Genomic DNA, 27,108 nt, shown 5'->3' on the forward strand with positions numbered 1-27,108 from the left:
TAAAAAGAAAAAGAGAACCAAAGTGGACACACACGCCTTAAAAAATGAGGCTGGCTGAAAAATAAATGATGGCAAACTATGAAATGGCAGAGGAGTTGAATAATACATTGCATCAATCTTCACAGTAGAATACATGAATAGCTTCCCAAATTACTAAATATTCAAAGGAAAAGGAGGAAAGAATACAATTACTATTACAAAAGAAAAAGGGAAACTAATGAGGCTAAACACTGGTAAGTCGCCTGGACTTGATGGCATGCATTCTAGGATTTTAAAGGAAGTAGCAACAGAGATAGTAGATGCACTGGTTGTAACCTTCCATGAATTCTTAGATTTTGGAAAAGTCCCAGAGAATTGGAAAACTGTTAATATAACACCTTCATTTTAAAAGGGAAGATGAAAACAAGTAATTACAGGCTAGTTAACCTAACATCTGTCCTTGGGAAAATGCTAAAGTCTACTATAAAAGACTTAACAGCAGAGCATTATATGATCATGCTGAATCAACATGGTTTTATCAAGGAGAAATCATGTTTGACAAATTTACTAGAATAATTTGAGGAAGTAACAAGTAAGTTAGATAAAAGGAAAACAGTGGGTTTTTTTTGGATTTTCAGAAGGCGTTTGATAAGGTACCACATATTAGGCTAGATAATAAGATAAAATTGTGTTGGAGGTTACATATAAATATCCAGATAGAGAATTAGCTAACAATAAAAGACAAAGATATATTATAAAGACTGAATTTTCAGGATGGTAACCTAAAACTAGTGGTGTGTCATAGGGATCATTGTAAATATATATTATTTACAATATATATTAATGACTTGGATGAGGAAAGTGAATGTAGTATACCCAAGTTTGCAGATGATACAAAAATACTTGGGAAGACTAGTGGTGAAGATGACAGGCTGCAAATGATAGATAGGTTAAGGAAGTGGGCAAAAACTTGGCTGATGGAATATAATTTGGGAAAATACAATGTTATATACTTTGGCAGGAAGAATAGATAAAGACTATAGAGAAAGCTACTGAACAGAAGAATTTGGGAGTCCTTGGTGATGAATCATGAAAAACAAGTGTCTAAGTTCAGTGGGTAATAGAGAAGGCAAATAGAATGTTGGCCTTTATTTCAAAAGGAATTGAGTATAAAAGTATCTAACAAAAGGTATACCTGCATTGGAGGCAGTCCAAAGAAAGTTCACTAGGCTGATGCCAGATATGGAGGGACTGTCTCATGAGTAAAGTTTGAGTAAATTGAGCCCATACTCTTTGAAATATAGATGAATAAGAGGTGATTTTTTTTAAACAGACAGGATTCTGAGAGGACATGACAGGGTAGATGTGGAAAGCTTATTTCCCCTCGTTGGACAGTCCAGGACCAGAGGTTGAAATCTCACAATTAGGGAGCTTACATGTAAGACAGAGGTGAGAAGGAATTTCTTCCCAGAAAGTTGGGAATCTGTGAAATTCTTTACCATACAGGGTTGTTGATGTTGGGAAATTAAGTATATTCAATAGTGAGTCAGACAGAGTTTTAATCAATAATCAACATTTGTGGGCGCAAGGCAGGAAAGTGGAGTTGAGGATTATCAGATCAGCCAGGATTTCATTGAATGGTGAAGCAGACTTGATAGGAGCAAAAGTAGGGTATTCAGCCTATGTCTTATGTTCCTATCCAATTTACATTATTAATGGCTATGTCTTTAGTTAGCTGAATGGAGCATGCCTGTAGGTCCTTCCACCTGAAGACCCTTCTTCCCAATGCAGCTATTCACCATTAGTGAGGAACTATCTTCTGAGCTAGATATAGTTAAAATGTTGAGCATCACTACTAAAAGATTACCTTCTATTCTCCCTGTCACTCACTAAGACTCCCCACTTCCCTTAACCAACCCCATGGTAAAATTAACCTCCGTCTGTTACACTGGAACCCATTGCAATAATCCTCCACATGTCTGATCTCCCCTCTGAGCTAACACACATCATCCTCCCTATGCTGACTTTCATCTTAGCCACCTTGTCAATGCCATTTTCTTCAGCTTTAGGGACCACCTTCCCTCCAATGAACCTATCCATTTGCTGACTTTGACCATAGAATTCTTACTCTGCAGTGTTTCACTTCTCCTTTTATTATCACTATCCAATCTGCATTCCAACACCCTCAGTCCAATCTGCTGGAACCTATCGTTGATACCACCAAACTACCCTTTTGGACTTAATGCTCAGCCACCTTCCCTGCATGTGAAATGCCTTCCACTTGTACCAATGCCATTCAAGTACATAAACAACCCTTCCACACCTCTCCAATAACCCTTTCACCCTTTCCCAGACTGGCGAAAGTGAGGACTGCAGATGCTGGAGATCACAGCTGAAAATGTGTTGCTGGAAAAGCGCAGCAGGTCAGGCAGCATCCAAAGAACAGGAGAATCGATGTTTCGGGCATAAGCCCTTCTTCAGGAATGAGGAAAGTGTGTCCAGCAGGCTAAGATAAAAGGTAGGGAGGAGGGACTTGGGGGAGGGGCGTTGGAAATGCGATTGGTGGAAGGAGGTCAAGGTGAGGGTGATAGGCCCGAGTGGGGTGGGGGCGGAGAGGTCAGGAAGAAGATTGCAGGTTAGGAAGGCGGTGCTGAGTTTGAGGGATTTGACTGAGACAAGGTGGGGGGAGCGGAAATGAGGAAACTGGAGAAACCTGCATTCATCCCTTGTGGTTGGAGGGTTCCTAGGTGGAAGATGAGGCGCTGTTCCTCCAACTGTCGTGTTGCTATGGTCTGGCGATGGAGGAGTCCAAGGACCTGCATGTTCTTGGTGGAGTGGGAGGGGGAGTTGAAGTGTTGAGCTACGGGGTGGTTGGGTTGGTTAGTCCGGGTGTCCCAAAGGTGTTCTCTGAAATGTTCTGCAAGTAGGCGGCCTGTTTCCCCAATATAGAGGAGGCCACGTCGGGTGCAGCGGATGCAATAGGTAATGTGTGTGGAGGTGCAGGTGAATTTGTGGCGGATATGGAAGTATCCCTTGGGGCCTTGGAGGGAAGTAAGGGGGGAGGTGTGGGCGCAAGTTTTGCATTTCTTGCGGTTGCAGGGGAAGGTGCTGGGAGTGGAGGTTGGGTTGGTGGGGGGTGCATCTGCACCTCCACACACATCATTTATTGCATCTGCTGCAATCAGAGAACACCTCTGGGACACCCGGACCATTTCCAGTGCCCCTCCCCCAAGTCCCTCCTCCCTACCCAAGTCCCTCCTCCCTACCTTTTATCTTAGCCTGCTGGACACACTTTCCTCATTCCTGAAGGGTTTATGCCCGAAACGTCGATTCGCCTGTTCTTTGGATGCTGCCTGACCTGCTGCGCTTTTCCAGCAACACATTTTCAGCTCTGGCCTCTATCCTTGGTCAAGATCCTTGACCCATGTCCCTCACATTTGATCAACCTCATGCCCTGTGCAACTTAAACTAGTGCCACTCACTCTCAATCATAGTATGATATAGATAAACACTTCTGAAAGTAACAAGGTAGTGGCTATTCACTCATAAGTACTATAAGATGACTACTTCATCTATTGTACGCCATTTAAATGTAGAATGAATCTAAAGGCATGTAATATTTGCTCATGTTGAACTTATTTGTGAAGGTGCTGTGAAACTTTGTTCTGGTGAGCTGGCCCATACTCTCAACAAACAGTATTTCAATTCCATCTCAAACATCAAAAACTGTAAGTATAACAAACTTTTATCCACCCACCTCCATAACCAGCGCTCCTCAAACATTCCAGAAGATTCCCCTGGTCTCGGAAACGCCATTAGCCATGTGGCTGACACAGCTACCACCCCCACGCTGAGTGATGATGTCACTTCCGCCCACACATGGCCACTCCCACAGCCACTTCTGGCCCTCACATCATAGCTGATGCCACACACTCAGTGACTTCTGCCACCCCTACTGCCATGATCACCACCACTTCTGCCTCCACCAGCGCCACTCACCTGCATTCTGCTGACACGCCCCCAACAGACCCCACTGTCACTATCCCCACACCCCAGAACCCCGAGGGCACCATTACCCCAGCTCATGCCTCCACCCCCATTCCCCCCACCATCACACCCACTCCAGGTACTGGCTCCGACCCCACTCCCAGCTCCACACCCGCACCAGATCCCAGCTCCCGGCCCTGCCAAGTTTTCACCATCCCTCCAGACCTCCCACTCACTGAGGACAAACGATCAGTCCTCAGCAAAGGACTCACCTTCATCCCCCTCCGTCCACGCATCAATGAATTTAATACACGACGTGACATAGAACAATTCTTCCGTCGCCTCCGCCTCCGAGCTTACTTTCACAATCAGGACTCCCGCCCACCTTCCGAGGACCCCTTCGCCCACCTCCAACACACTGCATCCACCTGGACACCCCGCGCTGGCCTATTACCTGCCCTCGACCTCTTCATTTCCAACTGCCACCAGGACATTAACCGCCTCAACCTGTCGTCCCCCCTCCCCCACTCCAACCTCTCACCCTCACAACGCGCAGCCCTCCAATCCCTCTGCTCCAATCCCAACCTCACCATCAAGCCAGCGGATAAAGGGGGCGCAGTGGTAGTCTGGCGCACTGACCTCTACACCGCTGAAGCCAAACGCCAACTCGAGGACACCTCTTCCTACTGCTCCCTCGACCATGACCCCACCCCCCATCACCAAACCATCATCTCCCAGACCATACAGAACCTCATCACCTCAGGAGATCTCCCACCCACAGCTTCCAACCTCATAGTTCGGGAACCCCGCACTGCCCGGTTCTACCTCCTTCCCAAGATCCACAAGCCTGACCACCCTGGCTGACCCATTGTCTCAGCATGCTCCTGCCCCACTGAACTCATCTCTACCTACCTTGACACTGTCCTATCCCCCCTTGTCCAGGAACTCCCCACATACGTTCAAGACACCACCCACGCCCTCCACCTCCTCCAAGACTTCCGTTTCCCCGGCCCCCAACGCCTTATCTTCACCATGGATATTCAATCCCTCTACACCTCCATTCGCCATGACCAGGGCCTCCAAGCCCTCCGTTTTTTTCCTCTCCAGACGTCCCCAACAGTACCCTTCCACTGACACTCTCATTCGTTTGGCCGAACGGTCCTCACCCTTAACAATTTCTCCTTTGAATCCTCCCACTTCCTCCAGACCAAAGGCGTAGCCATGGGCACACGTATGGGCCCCAGCTATGCCTGTCTCTTTGTTGGGTATGTAGAACAGTTGATCTTCCATAATTACACCGGCACCACTCCCCACCTCTTCCTCCGCTACATTGATGACTGCATTGGCGCCACCTTGTGCTCCCGCGAGGAGGTTGAGCAATTCATCAACTTCACCAACACATTCCACCCTGACCTTAAATTTACCTGGACTATCTCTGACACCTCGCTCCCCTTCCTGGACCTCTCCATCTCCATTAGTGACGACCGACTTGACACTGACATTTTTTACAAACCCACCGACTCCCATAGCTACCTGGATTACACCTCTTCCCACCCTATCTCTTGCAAAAATGCCATCCCGTATTCCCAATTTCTCCGCCTCCGCCGTATCTGCTCCCAGGAGGACCAGTTCCACCATAGGACACACCAGATGGCCTCCTTCTTTAGAGACCACAATTTCCCTTCCCACGTGGTTAAAGATGCCCTCCAACGCATCTCGTCCACATCCCGCACCTCCGCCCTCAGACCCCACCCCTCCAACCGTAACAAGGACAGAACGCCCCTGGTGCTCACCTTCAACCCTACAAACCTTCGCATCAACCAAATCATCCACCGACATTTCCGCCACCTCCAAAAAGACCCCACCACCAGGGATATATTTCCCTCCCCACCCCTTTCCGCCTTCCGCAAAGACCGTTCCCTCAGTGACTACCTGGTCAGGTCCACACCCCCCTACGACCCACCATCCCATTCTGGCACTTTCCCCTGCCACCGCAGGAACTGTAAAACCTGTGCCCACACCTCTATCCAAGGCCCTAAAGGAGCCTTCCACATCCATCAAAGTTTCACCTGCACATCCACCAATATCATTTATTGTATCCGTTGCTCACGATGTGGTCTCCTCTACATTGGGGAGACTGGGCGCCTCCTAGCAGAGCGCTTTAGGGAACATCTCCGAGATACCCGCACCAATCAACCAAACCGCCCCGTGGCCCAACATTTCAACTCCCCCTCCCACTCTGCCGAGGACATGGAGGTCCTGGGCCTCCTTCACCGCCGCTCCCTCACCACCAGACGCCTGGAGGAAGAACGCCTCATCTTCCGCCTCGGAACACTTCAACCCCAGGGCATCAATGTGGACTTCAACAGCTTCCTCATTTCCCCTTACCCCACCTCATCCTAGTTTCAAACTTCCAGCTCAGTTACTGTCTCCTTGACTTGTCCGACCTGCCTATCTTCTTTTCCACCTATCCACTTCACCCTCTCCTCCTTGACCTATCACCTTCATCTCCTCCCCCACTCACCCATTGTACTCTATGCTACTCTCTCCCCACCCCCTACCCTCCTCTAGCTTATCTCTCCGTGCTTCAGGCTCACTGCCTTTATTCCTGATGAAGGGCTTTTGCCTGAAACGTCGATTTCGCTGCTCGTTGGATGCTGCCTGAACTGCTGTGCTCTTCCAGGACCACTAATCCAGCTTTCAATAAGTATGACATGCTGAAACAGGCAAAAGCACTTCCGAGGCTTGGTCTGTCTTAAACATTGGAGAAAGTGAGGACTGCAGATGCTGGAGATCAGAGTCAAAAGGTAGCATCCAAGGAGCAGGAGAATGTGACGACATTCCAGATGAAGGGCTTATGCCTGAAACATCGATTCTCCTGCTCCACGTATGCTACCTGACGTTCTGTGCTCTTCCAGTGCCACACTTTTCGGCTGTCTTTAACATTCCTAGAACTCAATTGTAAAAGTTAATTTTGCTGTTGGGAATCTGTTCTTTGGCCTCCCACACAGTTAAGTTCTCGCACCGGTCTTTCTTCCAGCTCCCAGTTGCAGTACAAAATTCTGCCCTATGTTTGCATTTGTGGAGGATCACAGAATTAGTAGGCAGTATTTAAAAGTAAGCAGTCATCCACTGGAGACTAAGATAAGGAGAAATTTCTTCTTTCAGAATGCTATCGGTTTTTGGAATTGTCTTTGCGAAGAGATTAGTGTAGGCTGGATCATCAAATATATCTGAGGTTAAGTTAGATAGAATTTCAGTCTACAAAGGAGTTATGGGTTAGGACTAGACAAAAGGGAAGACTGCAGATGCTGGAAATCAGAATCTAGATTAGAGTGGAAAAGCACAGCAGGTCAGGTAGAATCCAAGGAGCAGGAAAATCAATGTTTCGAGCAAAAGCCCTTCATCATGAATGGGCAGCAGGCAAGAGAGTGGAAGTAAGGCTATAATTGGATCAGCCATCATCTTATTGAATGGCAAAGAGGGCTCAGTTCGTTGCAGAGCCTCCTCAAGCTCCTATTTATTATAATATGACCATATTGAATGGTGGAGCAGGGTCATTCCTCACGTGGCCTACTCCTTTTTGCAACTTCTTAAATTCTTATGCTCCACTTTTAATTTTAGTGGTCACAAGTACAAAACATAGCATTTATTCATAATTCTAAAGTAACTAACAATGAATCAAAATTTTATTTGTGAAATGCTGCAAGGACAACTGATTTAGATGAAGGAAATGTGCATTGTTGTACAAAAGCTAAGGTACTACTTTCAAGAGCTAGCTTTATCTTAGCTAACTTGTGGGTTGCTAATGTTGATACCTGTTCTACAAGATGAAAGAAGTTTCAATCTCTCACTTTCAGCAGAATACTTAATATGTAAAAAGTCTTTGTGATTAGCTACTGGAATAAAATCATGTTTTGTGGAACTGTGTAAAGGTAGCACAAACATTTACAAAATGTAACAATGCTGATATTCTAAAGAAAAAGAAAACAGAACCCACTAATTAAATCCAAGGACAGCTGAGTTTTACTGAAATGGTAACTACGGATATATTTAATGTCTAGGATCCATTAAGAATTGAACAAAACTGCATACCTCAATGACCCGCAACTTCTCAAAGAAAATATAATTGGGTTGGCAGCCAATAGAAAGTTAATTAATTACACAGATGGAAAGCAAGCAGCTGTGTATCGTAACCTCTCTGTCATCAGTAAGACATTAAAAAATTGAAATGTGTGACATGTAGAAATGTGAGAATTTCTTAACAACATGGAAGTGACACCTTCAGGCAGGAATTAATTTTTAAACATCAAAGTTTGGGGATAACCAGTGTTCAGTAATCAAATTAGCACTTTGCTTGGATTACTTGTCATTTATTATTATTATATTCAGGGATGACATACTAAATTACTGGTGGGTAGAGATTTGGTGTATAAAATGTGCCAAATTACAGTACGAAGGTCAATAACTCCAACAATTAATGTGAGATATGCATTCTCTTTATTACACCATACTTGCAACGGTACAAGAAGATTAATATGTTGCTACAAATACAGGCACTGTATATGATTTCAAGTTTTTTTTATACCAGTATTAATTTTGGACTAAGGAAAAAAACACAATTTAAAAAATCACCATGTAATCATTTATAGATGTGGCATAACTTGTATGAGATGCGGCTATAGATTTTAGCCAATTCTAATAAAATATAACATGCTGTTGAAGGTTTTAGTGTCACTTTAAAAATGGGTATTACAAAGACTAAGGTATTTCTATTAATTAGAATACAGAACATTCCTCTATATAATTATGGGTAAGCTCACAGAAGGTTGAAATGCTACTTTAGAATTCAGGCAAGATCTAATTAGATTTGCAAACTTCAAACAATCTTATGTCACGATTTTATCTACTTTCATTCACCTAGTGTCACAGCCAGCTTAAAGGAGGCAGCCCAGGACCATTGTCAGAAATGGCTGACCCCTACAGCACTAATACTTGAAAGGCTTTGTCTCCAATGTAGCCCTATACATACTTATTTTCTATTTAAACTCACCTGCTGAATGCTTGAGTGTTCCTTCCATCTCCCAGGGTGCTGCTAACGCCCTCTGATAGAGGCAGAAACATTCAAAGTCCTCCTGCCAAACTTAACAGATGGCAGGACAACAGACAGCTAAAATGTGCTTGTGGTAATAAGATTACTTACAGTGTGGAAACAGGCCCTTCGGCCCAACAAGCCCACACCACCCCACCGAAGCACAACCCACCCATACGTTTACCGCTTACCTAACACTATGGGCAATTTAGCATGGCCAATTCACCTGACCTGTCACATCTTTGGACGGTGGGAGGAAACTGGAGCACCTGGAGGAAACCCACGTAGACACGGGGAAAACGTGCAAACTCCACACAGTCAGTCGCCTGAGGCGGGAATTGAACTTGGATCTCTGGCACTGTGAGGCAGCAGTGCTAACCTCTGTGCCACCGTGCTGCCCTAAACTGCCAAGGTTGGGGCTGTTGTAGTGGTAGTGGCCTGACATCTGAACAAGATGACCCAGGTTCAAGTCCCATCTCCTCCATAAGTGTGTAGTAACATTGCTGAGCAGATTGATTAGAACATTTGAGGATTCTTGTGGTGCAGTGGTAGTATCCCTACCTCTGGACTAGAAAGTTCAGTTTCAAATTCCTACTGCTCCAGAGGGGTGTAATGACATCCCTATTCAGATTGATGAGGATAAGTATAACTGCCAAGGTCTTCCCGCTACCGGTTGTGTGTAAATCCCTATAGTTTACGAATCACCATTGAAATTCCATTCATGTCTCCACTATGGTCTCACCCCTCCCTACCTGTTTTAACGCCCTGTGGCCCATTAACCCTTCAAAATCTTGGCTTCTCTAGTTCTAGCCCCTTCGCATTCCTCGATTGTAATCTGATGGTGACTGTGCCTTTATATGTCAGGATCTTAATTTCAGGAAATCTCTTGCTGAACCTTTACACCTGTCCTTTAAGGTCACCCCTTTGAACCAGTTCTGAGGAAGGATCACTGGGCCCAAAACACTAACTTTGATGTCTCTGCACACATGCTACCAGACCTGCTGAGCTTCTCCAGCAACTTATGTTTTTATTTCTGATTTTACAGCATCCGCAGTTGTTTCGGTTTTATCCCTTTAAACCTATCTTATTGAGCAGGTTTCCACTCTAATATCTGCCTATTGACTCTGAAACACAGTGGGGCGTTTTATAGCAGCCAAAACGCCAAGTTGTAGTATTTAAGTTACACTTCAAAATTATTGAGCGGAATAGCGAACCTCAGGGGTGATCGTCTTGTTGGGGCTGACCTGGCAAAGTGGCGTTAGTTACCCGGCACCTGAGGAGTAATTCTTCCCTCGAAGGCCACAGCCCGCGCGACTCGGCCCGAGTCCAAACGGCCGCCCGTCGCGAGGGGATGGTTCCCGCCCTCGCGGCTCGGCCCGAGTCCAAACGGCCGCCCGTCGCGAGGGGATGGTTCCCGCCCTCGCGACTGCCGGAAGTGCGTGTACCAGAGGCCTAACCGTCCGTCCCCCGGTGCCGCTGTCAGTCAAAGCGGACTTCACCCGCCGCAGCTCCAGGATGACTCGCTTCCAGCGGCCCACTCAGTGACCGGAGCTGGAGAAGATGTTTGAGAATTTCAAAGAGCGGCTGCTGAGCGCGCAGCAGGATCTCAGCAGCGGGTAGGAAGGGCAGCGGGGGAACAAACCGGGTTGTGTTGGGGGGGAACCGGGCCCAAGGGCTGGGGGATACTCCTTCCTCTGCTGGAATGAGAGAGACATTTAAACCCACTTTAGTCAGATTATTGATTACTTTGTGAATTGTCTGCATTTCAAAGATGTTTTTTGCCGGTGATGACTAGTCACCCTGACTCTAGGCTGTAAGGTGTCAAGTTGCGAAATCCACCCACTTTCTGAAGTTTGTAACCAGTTTCATTTTCATCATAAAATTATTTTCAGCAAAGTTATAAACTTTGTTTTATAAAGTTAAATCTGTGTTTGGGAAGGGTTCTTTATTATATAAAAAGCTTTACAAATCCAGGTTTGCGACTACACTTCCTGCATGTTTTGTAAATGTTGAGTTGAAAGCAGTGTGACAGTCATGTGAGAACAGAACTGTAGAGGAACACTCTTTCATGATTTGGAAGAGCTGGTGTTGGACTGGGGTGTACGAAGTTGAAAATCACAACACCAGGTTATAGTCCAATAGGAAGGAGCAGCGCTATAAAAGCTAGTGCTTCCAATTAAACCTGTTGGACCATATCCCTGTGTTGTGATTTTTTTTTAGCTTTATCTTCAGGAGAACTGCCGAGTACGTGCAAGTGACGGCGGGAGTGAAGATTCCGTTAAAAACTGATAGGACCCGATTCTTGGGACTTCGGCTCACTCATCTTCCACTGTCAGCTGAAGATGTGAGCTCCGGGTGCGATTTATTTCCTGCAGCCTGGAAACTTTCCTGTAATGGCTGAGCTGAAGTTGACAACTTGTGTGGGTCAAGGTACTGCAGAAAACCGTTTTTTTTTAAAAATGGGCCGTGAATGACTCTACTGGCATGCTTCTGAAAACCACTTCAATCAATGCTGTCCCTTAATGAAAGCTGTCCCTTAATGAAAGGGGAATCTTCCAAAATGGGTATCCGTTTTGTGAGAACTTAATAAATTCAGGGTGGGGGAATTTTCAAGGTGGCACTTAAGATATTGTGTATACCTTTTCCGATTAGTGATTATGCAAGACAACAAATCAATTTGTAACTAGCTAAAAGTGTGATATCAGTTAGTCGTGTTTGATATTCTGTGGCAAATCTGTTGTGAAAATTGGTATTCGTGCGTCCATGTCTCAAACCTGTGAAAGGAAACAGTACAATATTTGTGCATTTATTTATTTTGTTTGATCGCTAAGTAATATTTACGTACTAGGAATTTCACAATTTGAGCATTGCAATGAATTGTTTGCAAACTAGAGGCCTGGGAAGCAAACATTGTTCCAGTACTATGTTAACATTTACTGTACTGCTATCTGCATCTATTAGATTTAAATATTTTCTTGTCTTCAATTTCAGCTTAAAGATGCTGGGTGACAAATCTAAAGAAGTAAAAATTAAGAAGTCAAGGTAATTTTAATTTGCTACTTCCAGCACTTTGTGATAAAGTAACTTGGTTCTCTTGAATTTAAAAAAGTCAGTGGCATCAATATTTGGCAGATGTTGTAAAGGTATTATTTTATCCAGATAAGAAACTTATGATACTTTGAATGCTCAAGTCAAATAGTTATACACTGGAAAATTATTTGCACGGAATGTTTGTTTTTACTCAGCTGCATTTGCAATCATCTCTTGAATTTCTGCTAGTTACAGAAATTTTCTGAGGGAGAAAAAAATCAGCAGCTGGCACTTTGTGGCATCATTCCAAAATTTACAAAACAAATGTATATGTATTTCTAAGACCTTTTAATATGTTGGTATGCCTCTTATCCAGTGCAGCAACAGGTCCAAGTAATAACAGTTCCCACTTTGTTCATGCAAACTGTAATTTTCCTTGCATAGAAGAACAGCTGGTGTTTGATTTGATAGCATTGCTGGAAGAATTATAGATTTTCTATTGGATTCTATACAGATTTGACATTTTCAATTTTTATAAGCTGCTAACAACAATTCTACTGAATATATTTGATTATTAGTGACTTTCTACTACACTCTGTTCAACTATTATCTTATTTACCTAACATGTTCTAGCACCAGTCATTTTCAAGATATGTGGTGCACTCTCTTTGAGATATTTAGCAACCTGACCAAGGACGTAGGTGGTGAGCAAGCTGAAGAGGACTGGTGCTGGAATAGCCCTGCTTCACTCAATTTGAGAATTCATAGGGAACAGATGCTTCACTATTTAAGAGCACTTGACCCAGCATTCTGTCATGACTATAATCTTGACAGATTTGCTTGAGAAACCAGACTGTCCTAGGACTTTACGAGAAAGTGAGGACTGGAGAGCAGAGTCAAAAAGTGTGGTGTTGGAAAGGCACAAATGGTCAGGCAGCAGGAGAGTTGACGTTTCAGGCATAAGCCCTTCAACAGGAGTGAGGATTTTCCAGAGGATCATCCTATTGACTGTGTCAAAAGTCTTTGTGAGGAAAACACAAATGAAATAAAGGACCATGTTCTACTTAAAGCAGTTTTCCAGAATTTTCTCACTGTGAGCATCAGAGAACAGTGTGGCATCCTTGGTGAAAGCTGCACAGTACCTCGGGTAGTTTTGTTTCTGCCATATTAATAAGTTTTTAAAGATGATACAAGCAAAATTGCTATTCAGGGAATTGAAAAAGCTCAGTAGTTGACATACACTGCTAGTCTTCCTTTGTTTTTCTAGACAGCAAAAAATTATAGCATTGTGAAAGTTATTTGACAACTTTTCATTGTTCCAAATGCATGAGAGGATCTTGTTCAAAAGCCTTTAAGGACCTGCTGCCTTAAAGAAATTCAACTGGATTTCTTGTCTTTTCATGAAGCCTTTCCTAAATTCATTTGTAGTGGCTTTCTTGAAGAAAGCAACTCAAACTAGGGACTGATGGCTGTGTGGATGACTTTGGTAGTTCTGTACAGCAAAATGTGCATGTTCTGCCCATCTGTCTATATTGTTTCTGCCTGATTTTGTTTTTTTTAATTTAAGGATGAACGATTAGCAGAGAGCAATGGTGTGGAACCTGCCATAGATTTATCTTGCAGCTCTCAAAACCATTACTATTAGGTGTCAGAACGTGTCTCTTTTGGAGTTGAAGATTAGATTGTCTTGCCGTGCAGGATTTGAGAGATGATTTCATCATTTTATCAAATCAATCTTGATATAATCACTTCTTTAATCCAAGAGCATTGATTTTTGTTCCAGTGATAATGTTTTTAAAATTGCTCTGCTTCTCAAAACAATCTCTGTCTAATATTTCGAGTCTAGATGACTCTTCATCAGAGCCAGACTCAATGTTAGCTTGCTCTCTCGACATGCATGCTGCCAAACTTGCTGTGATTTCCAGCATATTTTGTTTTCAGTACAGATTCCAGCATCTGCAGTAATTTACTCCTTTTATTTTTCTAAATGTTTTTCCCTAACAACTTGTACTTAAGAATCTACCTAGGTACCTTCTGTACCTAAGATGGCGCAGTAAGTGGCGACTTGTAAACTTTTCACTGTACTCTTATGAGTATATGTGAAATTAACGTTAACTTGAATTCTAATTCAGCCCCCACCTGTCAAAACAGTGGTTCATGGTGTGACTGTTACTGCATGCAGACAACTTGTGGGATTTACAAGGGACAGCTGTGTCCAGTGTTGACCAAAGTGGATAAACTACTTAAAGCATGACCCATCACCACATCAGAGCTGTCACCTCTTCCTGAACACTCTCTACACATCACAATATTTGATATGGTCCAAGTAAAAGTGGCAATGAGTGACAACTAGATAATGTTAATATAATGCCATTCCTAATGAAGGGCTTATGCCTGAAATGTCCACTCCCTTGCTCCTCAGATGCTGCTTGGATGGTTGCGCTTTTCCAAGTGCCACCCTTTTCAACTCTGACTCTCCAGCCTCTGCAGTCCTCATCTTTTCCTAATGCCTTTACCTGTCAGCTTTCTAGTTCTCAGCCATAATGTTGAAAACCAGACACTTGGATACCTGTATGAGCTCCTGTTTATGATAACCAAGTGTCTCAATTTCTTTTTTGAAAATATGATTCTTCTTGTAATGTAGCAATATAATGCTAAAGTTCTTGATTAAAATGTTTCCAAACTGCATACTTCGAGCTAAAGTACAACTGTGATGTTTGTTTATTTTCACAGCACAGCAGATGGTTTGCCAAAGTTTGCTGCAGGAGCTGAGCTACTAAGCAAGTAAGGATAGTTAGTTATACTTGTTGATAGTTTACGATAGCATAACATTCACAGCATAAGTTTCTATCACTGTTCAGATGTATTAGTAAGGTACTCAGTTCTTGTATCCACTTGTTAAAATGGAAAGACTGCATATCTCTTGTTTAAATAAAAAGAGAAAATAATTGAGCCTCCCAAATCAAGAACATTTGTCAGAGAGCAACTTGGGCAGAGCAACCATTCTATTGAAAGGTGGAATGCTGACAGCAGAAATAAAAGGCCATTCACTTGTATTCTCTTTGCAAGAGCAACTTGGCTTATCCATATAGCCCTGCAAATCTTTTCTGTTCAGGAGCTTATCAAATTCTCTTTTAGAAGTCCTGATTTGAATCTTCCCCCTACAGAAGGAAGTGTATTGTATGTCTGCCAGCTCCATATAATCCTTGATTTCCTGAGAGACCAAAGATTTATATTGTTAATGAGGGAAAAAAAACCTATATCTGCTATTGTTTATAAATTACCACAAGTAACCGTTCATTCAACTACTATTAACAAATCTCTTTAGACAATCAAATACTAAACCAATTATTTAAACTTCATTGTATGTAGCAACCAAATTGAGACCCTCAATTAAGCAAGTTAAGCCACAACCCAATTTAGCTAAATTCAACCATTAATTGAGTATAGCTACGACTCCAACCAACAGTCTGTCTCCGGGTATCCAGGATTCGAATCTTATGCAGGGTGGTTCTCCGGAGTTTTTTTAGATTAGATTAGATTACATTTTAGATTAGATTACATTACAGTGTGGAAACAGGCCCTTCGGCCCAACAAGTCCACACCGACCCGCTGAAGCGCAACCCACCCATACCCCTACATTTACCCCTTACCTACCACTACGAACAATTTAGCATGGCCAATTCACCTGACCTGCACATCTTTGGACTGTGGGAGGAAACCGGAGCACCCGGAGGGTGCCCACGCAGACATGGGGAGAACGTGCAAACTCCACACAGTCAGTCGCCTGAGGCGGGAATTGAACTGTGAGGCAGCAGTGCTAACCACTGTGCCACTGTGCCGCCCTGCTGAAGAATCCTGAAGTTGAACTCTTGCAGGATTTTTTTGTCTTGTGAAGTTTGTCATGTGACATTCTTGAGACTTTAGATGTGTTCATCCACAACACTTCTAGGGTCATCAAATTTGTAGCTTACCTTTTATCAGGATTAGCTTATCTTTTCCTTATTACATTTGGTGTTAGCAGCCTGTTTGAAACACTCTGTCCTGCCATTAACTCCTTCACCTCAAGATGTTATTTATATAGAGAATCGTATTGTCCACTTGTCATAAGGCAACTGGTTTCAAGCAGATGTTAAAGCAGTTTATGTAGTTTCGACTCCATTTTCCCCCAAGGATGATTCATTGCATATTGCTTTTAATTCCTTGTCCTTTTATCTCAGGACACCGCTTATTCTAGTAAAGGTTATTGCTGATTCTTTCTATCTGTGAACATTTATTAAAATTTTGAAATTTACATTGTTGTGTCAGTATAAGTTGCACAATTTGATAGGTTTAAAAAAAACATTCATTCACTCATCATAAACCTGTGAGCCTAATTTTGAACGCAAGCTAATTATAGAACTGTCTAGAAAATGCAACTATGAATCTTAAGAAATTCCTGAATTTGAGAATATGTATGAAGTTTAGCTTTGAATCACTGTAAATGAGTGCTGTAACTTGTGTTTATTTAAAAAAAAGCAGCACTTGACATGAGAAACAATTTTGAATAATACTGCAGGTGCATTGATGAAGTTGCTTAACATAAGTTAGTTTCATCCTTTGCATAGAGTTTGTGTTCATTTGAACCATTTGCTTAAAAAACTTATCCAAAGATTCAGGAAGTTTGACTTAACAGCATGTTACTGCAAGGTGTGCTGCTATTTTGTTGAACGAAGTTTTACTTGAAGTGCCTTGGCTTCGTGCTTTTAGAGTCATAGTGTTGCAGCTTTACTCCTAAAAGAGATTACAAGTAGCAACCCAGAATAATAATCAGGAATTGAAAAGGAGGGAGTAACTCAAAATTACAATTATCAGGCAAGTAGTTCTAAGAGTTGACAAGTTGCCAGGTTCTCACTGATTTCAACCTAAGGTGTTAATAGAAGTAGCTTGTGAAATAGTTGATGCGTTGATTTTAATTTTTGAAAACGCGCTAGTTTCTGGAAAGGTTCCTTTTGAGTCAGGAAATAGCTAATTCTTCAAAAGGAGGAAGGCAGAAAACAGGATAATACGAACTATTAATCTTCATATCTGTCGTATGGAAAATATTAGCAAATATTAAAGGTGTCATGACATGGCACTTGCACAGATAATCTGACAAAACTATGTTGGTTTTGCCGAAGAGGAATTGTATTTAACTAATTTTATGGGCGTTCATTGAAGTATCATGTCCTGTAGATGAAGAGGAACAAATGGATATTATACTTGGGTTTCTAGAAGACATTTGATCACGTGCAGTATCAAAAGTTATTATAGGATATAAAAGCCCATTAGGTAGGGATAATAGATTGACATGGGTAGAAGATTGGCTGGCTGACAAGAAGCAGCAAATAAATTGCTCTTTTTCAGGTTGGCAGATGGTTGAGAGATGCTGGGGCCTCCACTGTTTCTAATTTAAATAATTTGAATGAAGTGATCAAAGGCATGGTTGCTAAATTTGCTGATGACACAAAGATAAGTAGGAAACTGAATTCTGAAGAAGACTCAAGAGCCTACTAAGTGACATAGGTAGAATAAATGAGTGGAAGAAATCTTGTAAATTATGTGCAATGTAGTAAAATGTGAAATTACAGTAGTCCACCCGTATCTGTGGGGGGGGTACGTTCCAAGACCTATCACAGAAGCCTGAAACTGCGGATAGGAGCGAACCCGTTCAGTTAATTGGAAAATCTACCTTCCCAGCAGCCCCCTGTTTCCAGAATGTTCCCTGTAATATGTTCAGGCTGCGGTAAACCGTGGATTTCCAAGACTTAATGGCAGGAATGAGCAGATTGCCTTATGAGGAAAGGCAAGACAGGCTATGCCTATATCCTGTGGAACTTAAAAGTTAGAGGTGACTTGATTGAAACATAGATAAGATCTAGAGGGGACTGACCACACGGATGTCAAAAGGTATTTGCTCTTGTGGGGAATCTAGAACGAGGGGTCGTATTGTAGAAATAATAATTTGTCCATTTAAGATGAATAAAGATTGTGACTCTTCAGAATTTTATTCCTCAAAAGGCAGTGAATGCAGACCCTTTTAAAATATTTTTATGGTACAGAAGTTCTTGATTGCCAAGGGATGCAAGGAGGGTAGGTGATGGCCTGATGATATTATTGCTAGATGCTTAATCCAATGACTCGGCTAATGTCTGGGGACCTGGGTTTGAATCCTGTCATGGAGGTGGTGGCGTTTGAATTCAATAACATTGAATCTAATGATCATGAATCCTTTGTTAATTGTTGGAAAAATCCATCTAGTTCATTAATGTCCTTTAGGTTGGAAACTGCAATCCTTACCTGGTCTGGCCTCATGTGATTCCAGACCCAAAGCAATGTGATTGACTCCTGTGGGTAATTAGGAATAGGCAATAAATTCTAGCTTAGCTAGTGAAACTCTCATCCCATGAATCAATTTAAAAAAAACAAAAATGGTTATCGGGGATATGCAGGGATGTAAAGATAGGGCGTAAAAATCAGATCAACTGTTATCTTACCGAATATTGGAGCAGGCTGAAAGGGCCAAGTGCTCTATTCTTGTTTCTTGCTCATATGGTCATAAAAAATTATCCTTTTGTTACATATGCATTACACATAACCTTTTTGAATTCTAATGTATGGCATAGTCTGAAGTGCTGATATCATATGCCAAATATACTTTTGATATGATGCCAATTTCCAGTGGCTTACAGGTCGCAAACTGAAGTAGTAAGAATTGTCCTGTCCACAGATTCTCTCTCTCACTTCCTGAGTTTTTCCAGCATTTCCACACTCTTCTCATTTCTGAGAGTGAATTTGAAATGGAAAGTTCAAAATTTCATCTTACACCAATCAGACTTGGAAGCATGGAGGTCCTTAAAATGTTATTAGATCATAGGTTTCTGAAAGATAAAACTTTGGAGTGACTTAGGCTATTACAGAATTATAAACAAATCTGTGCTAATAGGCTGGGACACACTGTTTTGCTATTCATTATGTTAATTTGGGGGATCATTACTTATTTAATCCAGAGAATAGCTCAATTGGGGAAAGAGATTAAGTTCATTACGTACAATAGCATGATTGAACTAAGTCATTGTAGCTGAACCTAACCTATCGTGATGATGCTAAAACTGATGGGTCAAAGATTTGAAATTGATTTCGTAAAGCCAAGATGCTAACAAAACTGTTGGACTGTAATGATGAAATTGGAACACCGGATCTGTCACAATAATCATCTAGCTGAAAAGGTGTTGGCAGGTTCTGTTAACAGATTTAAATAAATATCAACTTGGTCAACACCAGATGGCCTTTACCTGTGTGAAGTCATATCATTTAGAATGAAAAAAGCACCAGCAACAATTAACTGATAAAGTAATAAAAGGAGTATGTAGTTTTGTTTATATCAACAACATGGTTGTTTTAGCCAGATCTGGGAAGGATGTTTATAGTGTTTGAAGTTTTTCCTCAGCTACAAAAACCAACTTTGTTATAAATTTGGCTCAGTTAATTTGCCATGGCAAAGGTGATTCATTTGTGCCGTACTGTGGGACAAGGCCTAGTTACACATAGATAAATGACTTACGGGCTGTTTTGGATTTTCCTGTGCCTTGGAGAAAATGTGTGATTTTTGTCTTAATGTTGGTACAAGTGGATTCTTTTGCTAGTTTACTGTCAGCTTCAGCACTATCATATCACCTTTTAACAAATTTGTTGAAAAAGGCAGAAAATTTGAAAAGTGCCTTTGCCTTTGAAAATTTGAATGTGCTGACCACAGCAATGGTTTTACCTGTAAACTGACCACATGTAAACAATGTTCAACTATTCAAAAAGTAATATTGCTTTGTGATGGCTTTTCAACATTTTTAAATATGTATTGACAACAACATGGAAGAAACTGTCATTTTTACAGGCCACAATCATTCACTGTTTTAGAAACATTTTTTCTAAAATTGACAGAGCAAATTTCTCTAACTATATAATTTGATAATTGTTCATGTGCTTTGAAAGGAAATGATATAGCGAGCCCTCAGTTGAGACCATGTGCAAGACACTGGGTGATGTGGAACCAATGAACATATGTAAAATAAGGCTAATGTGGAATTTATTATATATCTATTGTCAACACTTGAGCACAGTTAATGTAACATAGTGATGTGTAGACAGCTTTTAAGCAATGAAAATGCCTCTTAAAGACCAATTTTCATTATTTTTGGAGGGGACAAAATTGTGATGTATGGGGTGTGATATTTATTTATTTTTAGATATAATGTATTTTTAAGTTATTTTGAATTAGTGATGTATGGATTTTTCTGCACCTGAAATATTAATTAACTTGTATTTCTGTAGGCATGGTGATTTTTTGTTTATACCAACTTGATAAGAGAAATAGCCTTTTTGGACTAATTGATTTCTTTTGCATTAGGAGAGTATAAGATCAAGCAAGGTAAGCTATTAGGCATTAAGTTTCAGTTAGAAAATCTGAAGTTGATTTTCTTTTAAGTTTAGGAGGAACAACCATAGCATGGAAATTAAAGGGTTTTTTTCTTAGTTTCCAACTGGTGCAATTGTGCAGAAGTCTTAAGTGCAGATGGATGTGTAAAGCACTGCTCCTGAGAAAGGGAAAAATAGATTATCTTCAAGTAAGGAGTTTAATAATTATCCCAGACTAGAAGTCTTTGGATAAAACCTTGAAGAGGTTACTTGAAGCTGAGTATATTGACACTCCGATGTATGTGAAAGGTCCAGGAAAAGGCCATCAGATTTTCCAGACTGGGAGCTGAAGTTGGCACACAAACTAAATAACAACTGGTCAAGTCACAGATTTCAATTGTACACTTCCTTGGGGTTGCCAGTGGATTCTAAAATCTATGAAGTGATCTTTTTGAAAGTACAGTATTGTACAGTTTGAGAGTTGCTAAATCCTGCTTTTTTTAAATAACTGCATTAATTATGGCTATTTTGGTATAACAGCACCACCCATGATCAAGTTTAGATTCCAACCATTTTAAAACTGCGGTGGTGAGGGATGTTGTTGCCGTTGTTAAATCATACTGCATGCATCTATAGTCCTCATAAGGATTGCTGCAGTCTCCGGTAAAGGTTTGTTTCCCACAACATTTTTGCTTTTGTCTTCAGTTATAAGCAGGTTTTGGACCTTAATACAAAAAGCACAGATAATGAGTAAAAATCATGTCTTTAAATTTTGGGAGAAATTTACTTTCTGTGAATGGACGAGATATTGGGTGAAAGTAAACTTGAGGTCCATCTAGTTTACTTCTATCATCCTGAGATCACATTACATGCTAAGTAATGGAGTTGTTGATTAGTGTAATCCTGAGCATTAGTCAAATTTTAAGCTCTCCAAACACCCTTTCAAACATCTTACACCGGAGAATGAAATATGAGTCCTGGGGGTGTTGCTGAATAAAGTGACCTTGGAATGCAGATTCATAGTTCCTTGAAAGTAGAGTCACAGGTAGGAAGGATAGTGAAAAAGGCACCTGGTATGCTTGCCTTTATTGGTCAGTGCATTGAGTATAGAAGTTGGGAGGTCATGTTGAGGCTGTACATGTTGATTAGGCCACTTTTGAAATCCTGCATGCAATTCTGGTCTCCCTGCTATAGGATGTTGTGAAACTTGAAAGGGTTCAGAAAAGATTTGCAAGGATATTGCTACGGTTAGACAGTTTGAGCTTTAGGGAGAGATCGACTAGGCTAGGGCTATTTTCCCTGGAGTATCGGAGGCTGAGGGGTGACCTTATAGAGATTTATAAAATCATGAGGGGCATGGTTAGGGTGAATGTCTGAGGTCTTTTTCCCAGGTTAGGAGAGACCAAAATTTAGAGGGCATGGGTTTTGGGTGAGAGGGGAAAGCTATAAAAGGGACCTAAGGGGCACTTTTTTCATGTAGAGGGTGGTGCATGTATGGAATGAGCTGCCAGAGGAAGTGGTGGAGGCTGGTACAATTACAGCATTAAAAGGCATCTGGATGGGTATACAGATCGTTCAGGTATAATGCTGTTTGATCAATGCGAGCTTTTTACTGAGTGCGTATAGCGATTTTCTATAGCGACCTTCTACAGTGCAATGCCCTGTGTGAATAGGAAGAGTTTAGAAGGATATTGGCCAAATACTGCCAAATGGAGCAAGAGTACTTAGAATGTTTGGTCAGCATGGATGAGTTGGACCGATGGGTTTGTTTCCATTGCTGTGCAGCTGTATAAACTGTGTGGGATCGTGTTCAAATAATGACCGATTCAGCAACCGCAAGTAGCACCAGTTCGAGGCGGTAATAGAATCCCGAAATACAGTTCTTACACTAGCCTCTTTATACACAATTCTTACGTATATTAAAATGCCATTACTGTGGTGTACTTTGTTTTATCTATAGCACACAAGGGTTTGAAGGGCTTCAGTCCAGGGATGGGTTAAAACATTGTGCTAAGTGCTGGCTGATACTCCTGAGGATAAAGTGTCCGGTCTGCTTCTATAATTACGAGGTGTTAGTCCTTTTGTAATTTGTTAATATTAATAAAAGCACTAGGCTTATATGCTCTAAATAAGTTATAAATTGTACTTGTACTTAAAAGAATAAAGGATATTAAAATGATTCGGGTTGTGAGGTTTGTTTACTATTTGCTGGTGTGAGTTTCATTCGTGCAATTTCACGTAAGCGCTGTTTTGACAGGTTCTTAAAGGGATATCAGCCCAGTTAAAAGATATTTAACAAGTACATACTAATTGTGGAAACTGTTTGTTTGGTGTTCTGGAATTCATTCAGATCAAAGAGATGGTTGGTAAGGGCTGATAAATATTATCATGCTTCATGGAGACTTGATGGCAGGGTTAGTATTGTTCTGTATGCTACACTTTTTTCAAGTAGTGAGGGCTGATAAGGTGTGGAGGTGCAGTAATGGGTTTGAAAGGGTTGTTTTGATTAGAAAGACCAAATTTAAAACAATCCTATCTTATGGTAGTAAATATACCACAGAACTGCAGTTTAATGAATGAATGATAGTTTTGAATAAGTTATGAATGAATGAAACATGAATGTGGTGGTAGTTTGTGAGTGGGTTAGTAAAGATGGTGTTAATGAATACAGCAAGCTGGTGAGTGAGTTAGTTCAGATAACCTAAAACACACTATTTCACAACAAGCATATTGTTTGTTGCCATTTTGAAATGAGAATGAAAACATCAATAATTCATGTCAAGTTCATGCACAACATGCATATCCCCAATCTTTGTGAAGGATCTATTCTCTGTCAACCATCCTCCTATTTGGCGTGTACATCGTCTTGTTGAGGAACACTTGTACAAGTCGAGCTCAAAAGTTAGACACCCAATAAAGCTGAAATCTGAATGTTATCTCTTCGCGTGCAGCTCTCGATCTCATTAGTTATGAGATCGGAACATTTGCTACACTAAATAACTGTATTCTGTGTGGTACAATTTCATTTTCACTGCCATGATTATGCACATAAACCTCTCCACAAGGATCTTCATGGGTTTATATTTGAAAATCAGCATAGATTTTAATTTTGCTCCTTTTGCCATCCAAGGGTGTCTTCTCATGTCCCCTAGTTTTCACTTGAACCATTTTTATACTTTTCCTCTGCATAGATTAACATCAAAAATCAAGGGCATTTCATGAACGCTGCTGATCAGATGTTATGGGTACTTCTGTTTCTGCTGTTTGTGCTGCTCATGAACTGCTGCAAAATGTTAATTTTGACATTGACATCTTTTGATAGGCTGTGATTTTGTTGGCCTTCTGAAACACTAATACTTTAATTCCATAAATCAGCTAAACTAATTAGCTGTTGCTCTGATTCTTTGCTAGACTCTGTTTGATTGGCCCACAAATGCATATATGCACATTGAATTTCTGTGATGATATAAGATGTGAAGATTTTTAATCTAGTCCAGTATATGCTTCTCAAGATTAGGCCAGTGTGTTGTTCCTGTCCTTTTACTGTGCATTTGGTCTTGGCTATAATGTTCATTTTCCATTCGTTGACCAGTTTTTTTGCTAACAATGCATTCTCTTATCACAGTGTAGCTGTTTAATAAGTTTGCCAGTATTGCAAGTTATAGCTTGAAATCAGCTTCACAATTTATCTTTTTATTGAAAGATCTTTTGCCATGCATAGTCTTAAACTCAAGTGCATCTTCACAACTTAGCCCATGTTGCCTTGCACCCAGTAATAGGGCAAATAAAGCATGCATTTATGGTGTAAGAATTGATGTGAGTATTGCACAAATACAAAAACTTGTTTTTAGGCTGGAAAAATGGAGTTATCTTATACCTCTTGTTTACAATAGTCATGCAATCAATCTCTCTCGGTAAGTCTATATGAGCTCCAATGTTGGGTGAGCAAACTCGTGTTGTAAAGCTTTGGGTACCATTGTCTATTCTTCCAACCATTTTATACTTATCTCAAATTGCTCACACTTCATATGAATATATTTTCTGAAGGTGATATAATTTTGCCTTTAAGTCAATATAATATTCCAGCCATCATGTCACAAACCTGTCATAGATTTACCATCCTTTAAGTACAGGCCTCTGATAAGGATGGTGATGAGAGTGAACTGAAACCTCTGATCCCTTATTGTCTGTAATCAAAAGGAAAATGTGTTTCTTAACCCTTGAGTGTGCTCAATTTGTGTGATGGAAAAGCTTTCTGTGGGTTTAAAGGTTATTTGTTGACATGTTCATTCTGAAATTCCAATCCTACATACCTAACTAAATCTTAACACCATCCTCCCTCCCTCTTCCCCTAACACTCAGCGGTTAAAGAAAAGAATGCATTTGTACAAGGAAGAAATATAATTCAGATCTGGTGATAGGTTGATGTTATGATTATTAAATACTGCAGGGTAAAAGGTTTGTGCACACTAAGGTTTTTGCAGTTTTGAAATTACGATTTTGAATGTTCAAATCTGATCTCATGACTCAACTAGGTTTGATTTCAAGGGACTTCTCATTTTCAATGTGCTACTGCTATTGGTGCCAACTTTGAGGAACTGCAGCATTGAGATCTAATGGGCGGCACGATTAACACTGCTGCCTCACAGCGCCTGAGACCCGGGTTCAATTCCTGCCTCAGGCGACTGACTATGTGGAGTTTGCACATTCTCCCCGTGTCTGCATGGGTTTCCTCCCACACTCCAAAAATGTGCAGGTTAGGTGAATTGACCATGCTAAATTGCCCGTAGTGTTAGGTGAAGGGGTAAATGTAAGGGAATGGGTCTAGGTGGGTTGTGCTTCGGGGTCGGTGTGGACTTGGGCCAAAGGGTCTGTTTCCACACTAAGTAAGTAATCTAATCTAAATCAGTTGTCCTGCAAATGTGGCAAAGATAGATATGTGCGAATAAGTGGATTTGATATTTCTGTTGACTATTCAACTGGAATTCATAGTCAGTATGAAAACCTTTACAGGTAATTGTGATTAAGCGTAATTTTATCTTTGTGAAAGAGGAGCATAATATTAATTGGTATCTGTAAAGATTGATTTCTGGAAATTTAAATTCTGTCACTAGGCTTGTATCTTAAGTTGGTATTAATTTTGAAAAATAGTTTATAAACAATACATTTGTGATCTTTGTAATTCATTAGGTTGAGTTTCTACTATTGGCAATGATTTATTGTATAGTTTAAGGTGAGGTGTACAAAGTGCCTATTGTTTTTAATATTATTGTACAATGTCTAATTGAATATAATTTGCTTACACTATTTTCTCGGATACCAAAATGGAGAGGATGCAAGGTTTACAAGGATGTTAACAGGAATGGAGGATTTGAGTTATAAGGAGAAGCTAGATAGGTTGGAATGTTTTTGACCGTACTTGGGAAGTTGAAGGGTGGCCTTTTATAGTGGTTTATAAAATCATGAGGGGCATGGATAAATTGAATAGCAAAGTTCTTTTCCCTAGGGTAGGGGAATTCAAAATTAAAAAGCAAAATTTTGAGGTGAGAGGAGAGGATCAGTGTTAGGAAAAGGAGTCTTTTTAATATATATTAATAGCTTGGACCTTGGTGTCGAAAGTATAGTTTTCGCAAGGGCAATGAGGGATGAGCAATAAATGCTGACCTGGCCAGTGAAGTCCATATCCCATGCATGAATAAAAAAAAATCAAAATTTGCAGATGAATCAAAATGTGAGCTGATGAGCAAGAAACTTTAGAACTTCAAAAGGACATAAACAAGTTGGAATAACAGACAAATGGCAAATGTGAAGTGTTTGGTTTTGGTAGGAGGAACATGGTGTCATGGCTTAACTAAGAACAGTGCACCAATAATCCTGTCCAGCAAGTGTCACAACATGTATAAAAAACAAGTTAGGCCACCAAGATGACCGTTTACTTGCCTGGCTACTATTCAGGTGAAAAACCATTCACACTACATTTTATCATTACCAAAAAAATAATTATTTATTGCTATCTGCTTTGTTTTAACATGTCAGAAATCAGATGACACCAGATTGTAGTCCAACAGACTTGTGTGAAATTACAAGCTTTCGGAGTGCTGTTCCTTCATCAGGTGATGTCGCCCAAGGCTGGAATTGAACCCATGTGCTGGCGCTGTGAAGCAGCAGTGCTAACCACTGACCCACCCTGCTGCCCCTGTAAGCTTACCTTTTTATCAGAAGTAGCTTCTTTTTCCTTGTTCCATTTGTCCTTAACTATCTGTTCGAAGACACCGCTTTCGTGTAGTTAGCACCTTAAATTCTTCTGCACTGCAATCAGTTGTCCTTGTGGCAAAAAGCATTCAGTTTATTAAGTAGGTGTCAAAGCAGTTTTGTTTATGCAATGGTGAATTGCTTTCAGTCTCTGTAACAGCTTGTTTTGTTCCTTACCAGCTTATTCCAGACAGTTATTGCTGCAGCATTCAATCTATGAAGTTATTAAAATTTGTGAAGACATTGTTATAGGAAAGTTTAGGAACAGAAAGATCTGTGTGTTTACTTGCATAAATCATTAAATGTGCAGTATGTGTTGTGAAAATGGTTAATTAAAG

General features: G+C 40.9%; 1 protein-coding gene and 1 long non-coding RNA gene across 6 annotated transcripts in view; one reads left to right on the plus strand and one right to left on the minus strand.

Moving 5' to 3' along the window:
* Window positions 1-10,653, minus strand: part of LOC140465029 (uncharacterized) — a 63,894-nt gene extending 53,241 nt beyond the window's left edge. For all 3 annotated transcript variants that reach the window (XR_011955049.1, XR_011955048.1, XR_011955050.1), the window contains exon 1: window positions 10,273-10,653. This is a non-coding gene — a long non-coding RNA (uncharacterized lncRNA). The remainder of the gene's footprint in view (window positions 1-10,272) is intronic.
* Window positions 10,437-27,108, plus strand: part of dtnbp1a (dystrobrevin binding protein 1a) — a 193,436-nt gene continuing 176,764 nt past the window's right edge. The window contains exons 1-3 of one of the 3 annotated variants that reach the window (XM_072560825.1): window positions 10,437-10,674; window positions 12,050-12,100; window positions 14,822-14,872. In XM_072560825.1, the coding sequence (XP_072416926.1) occupies window positions 10,619-10,674; window positions 12,050-12,100; window positions 14,822-14,872 (158 nt within the window). In that variant the 5' untranslated portion in view covers window positions 10,437-10,618. Of the gene's footprint in view, window positions 10,675-11,316; window positions 11,489-12,049; window positions 12,101-14,821; window positions 14,873-27,108 lie in introns of those variants that run through there. The other 2 variants (XM_072560827.1, XM_072560826.1) reach the window with 2 other exon arrangements.

Source organism: Chiloscyllium punctatum, chromosome 41, assembly GCF_047496795.1.
Source record: "Chiloscyllium punctatum isolate Juve2018m chromosome 41, sChiPun1.3, whole genome shotgun sequence".
NCBI classification, from domain to species: domain Eukaryota; kingdom Metazoa; phylum Chordata; class Chondrichthyes; order Orectolobiformes; family Hemiscylliidae; genus Chiloscyllium; species Chiloscyllium punctatum.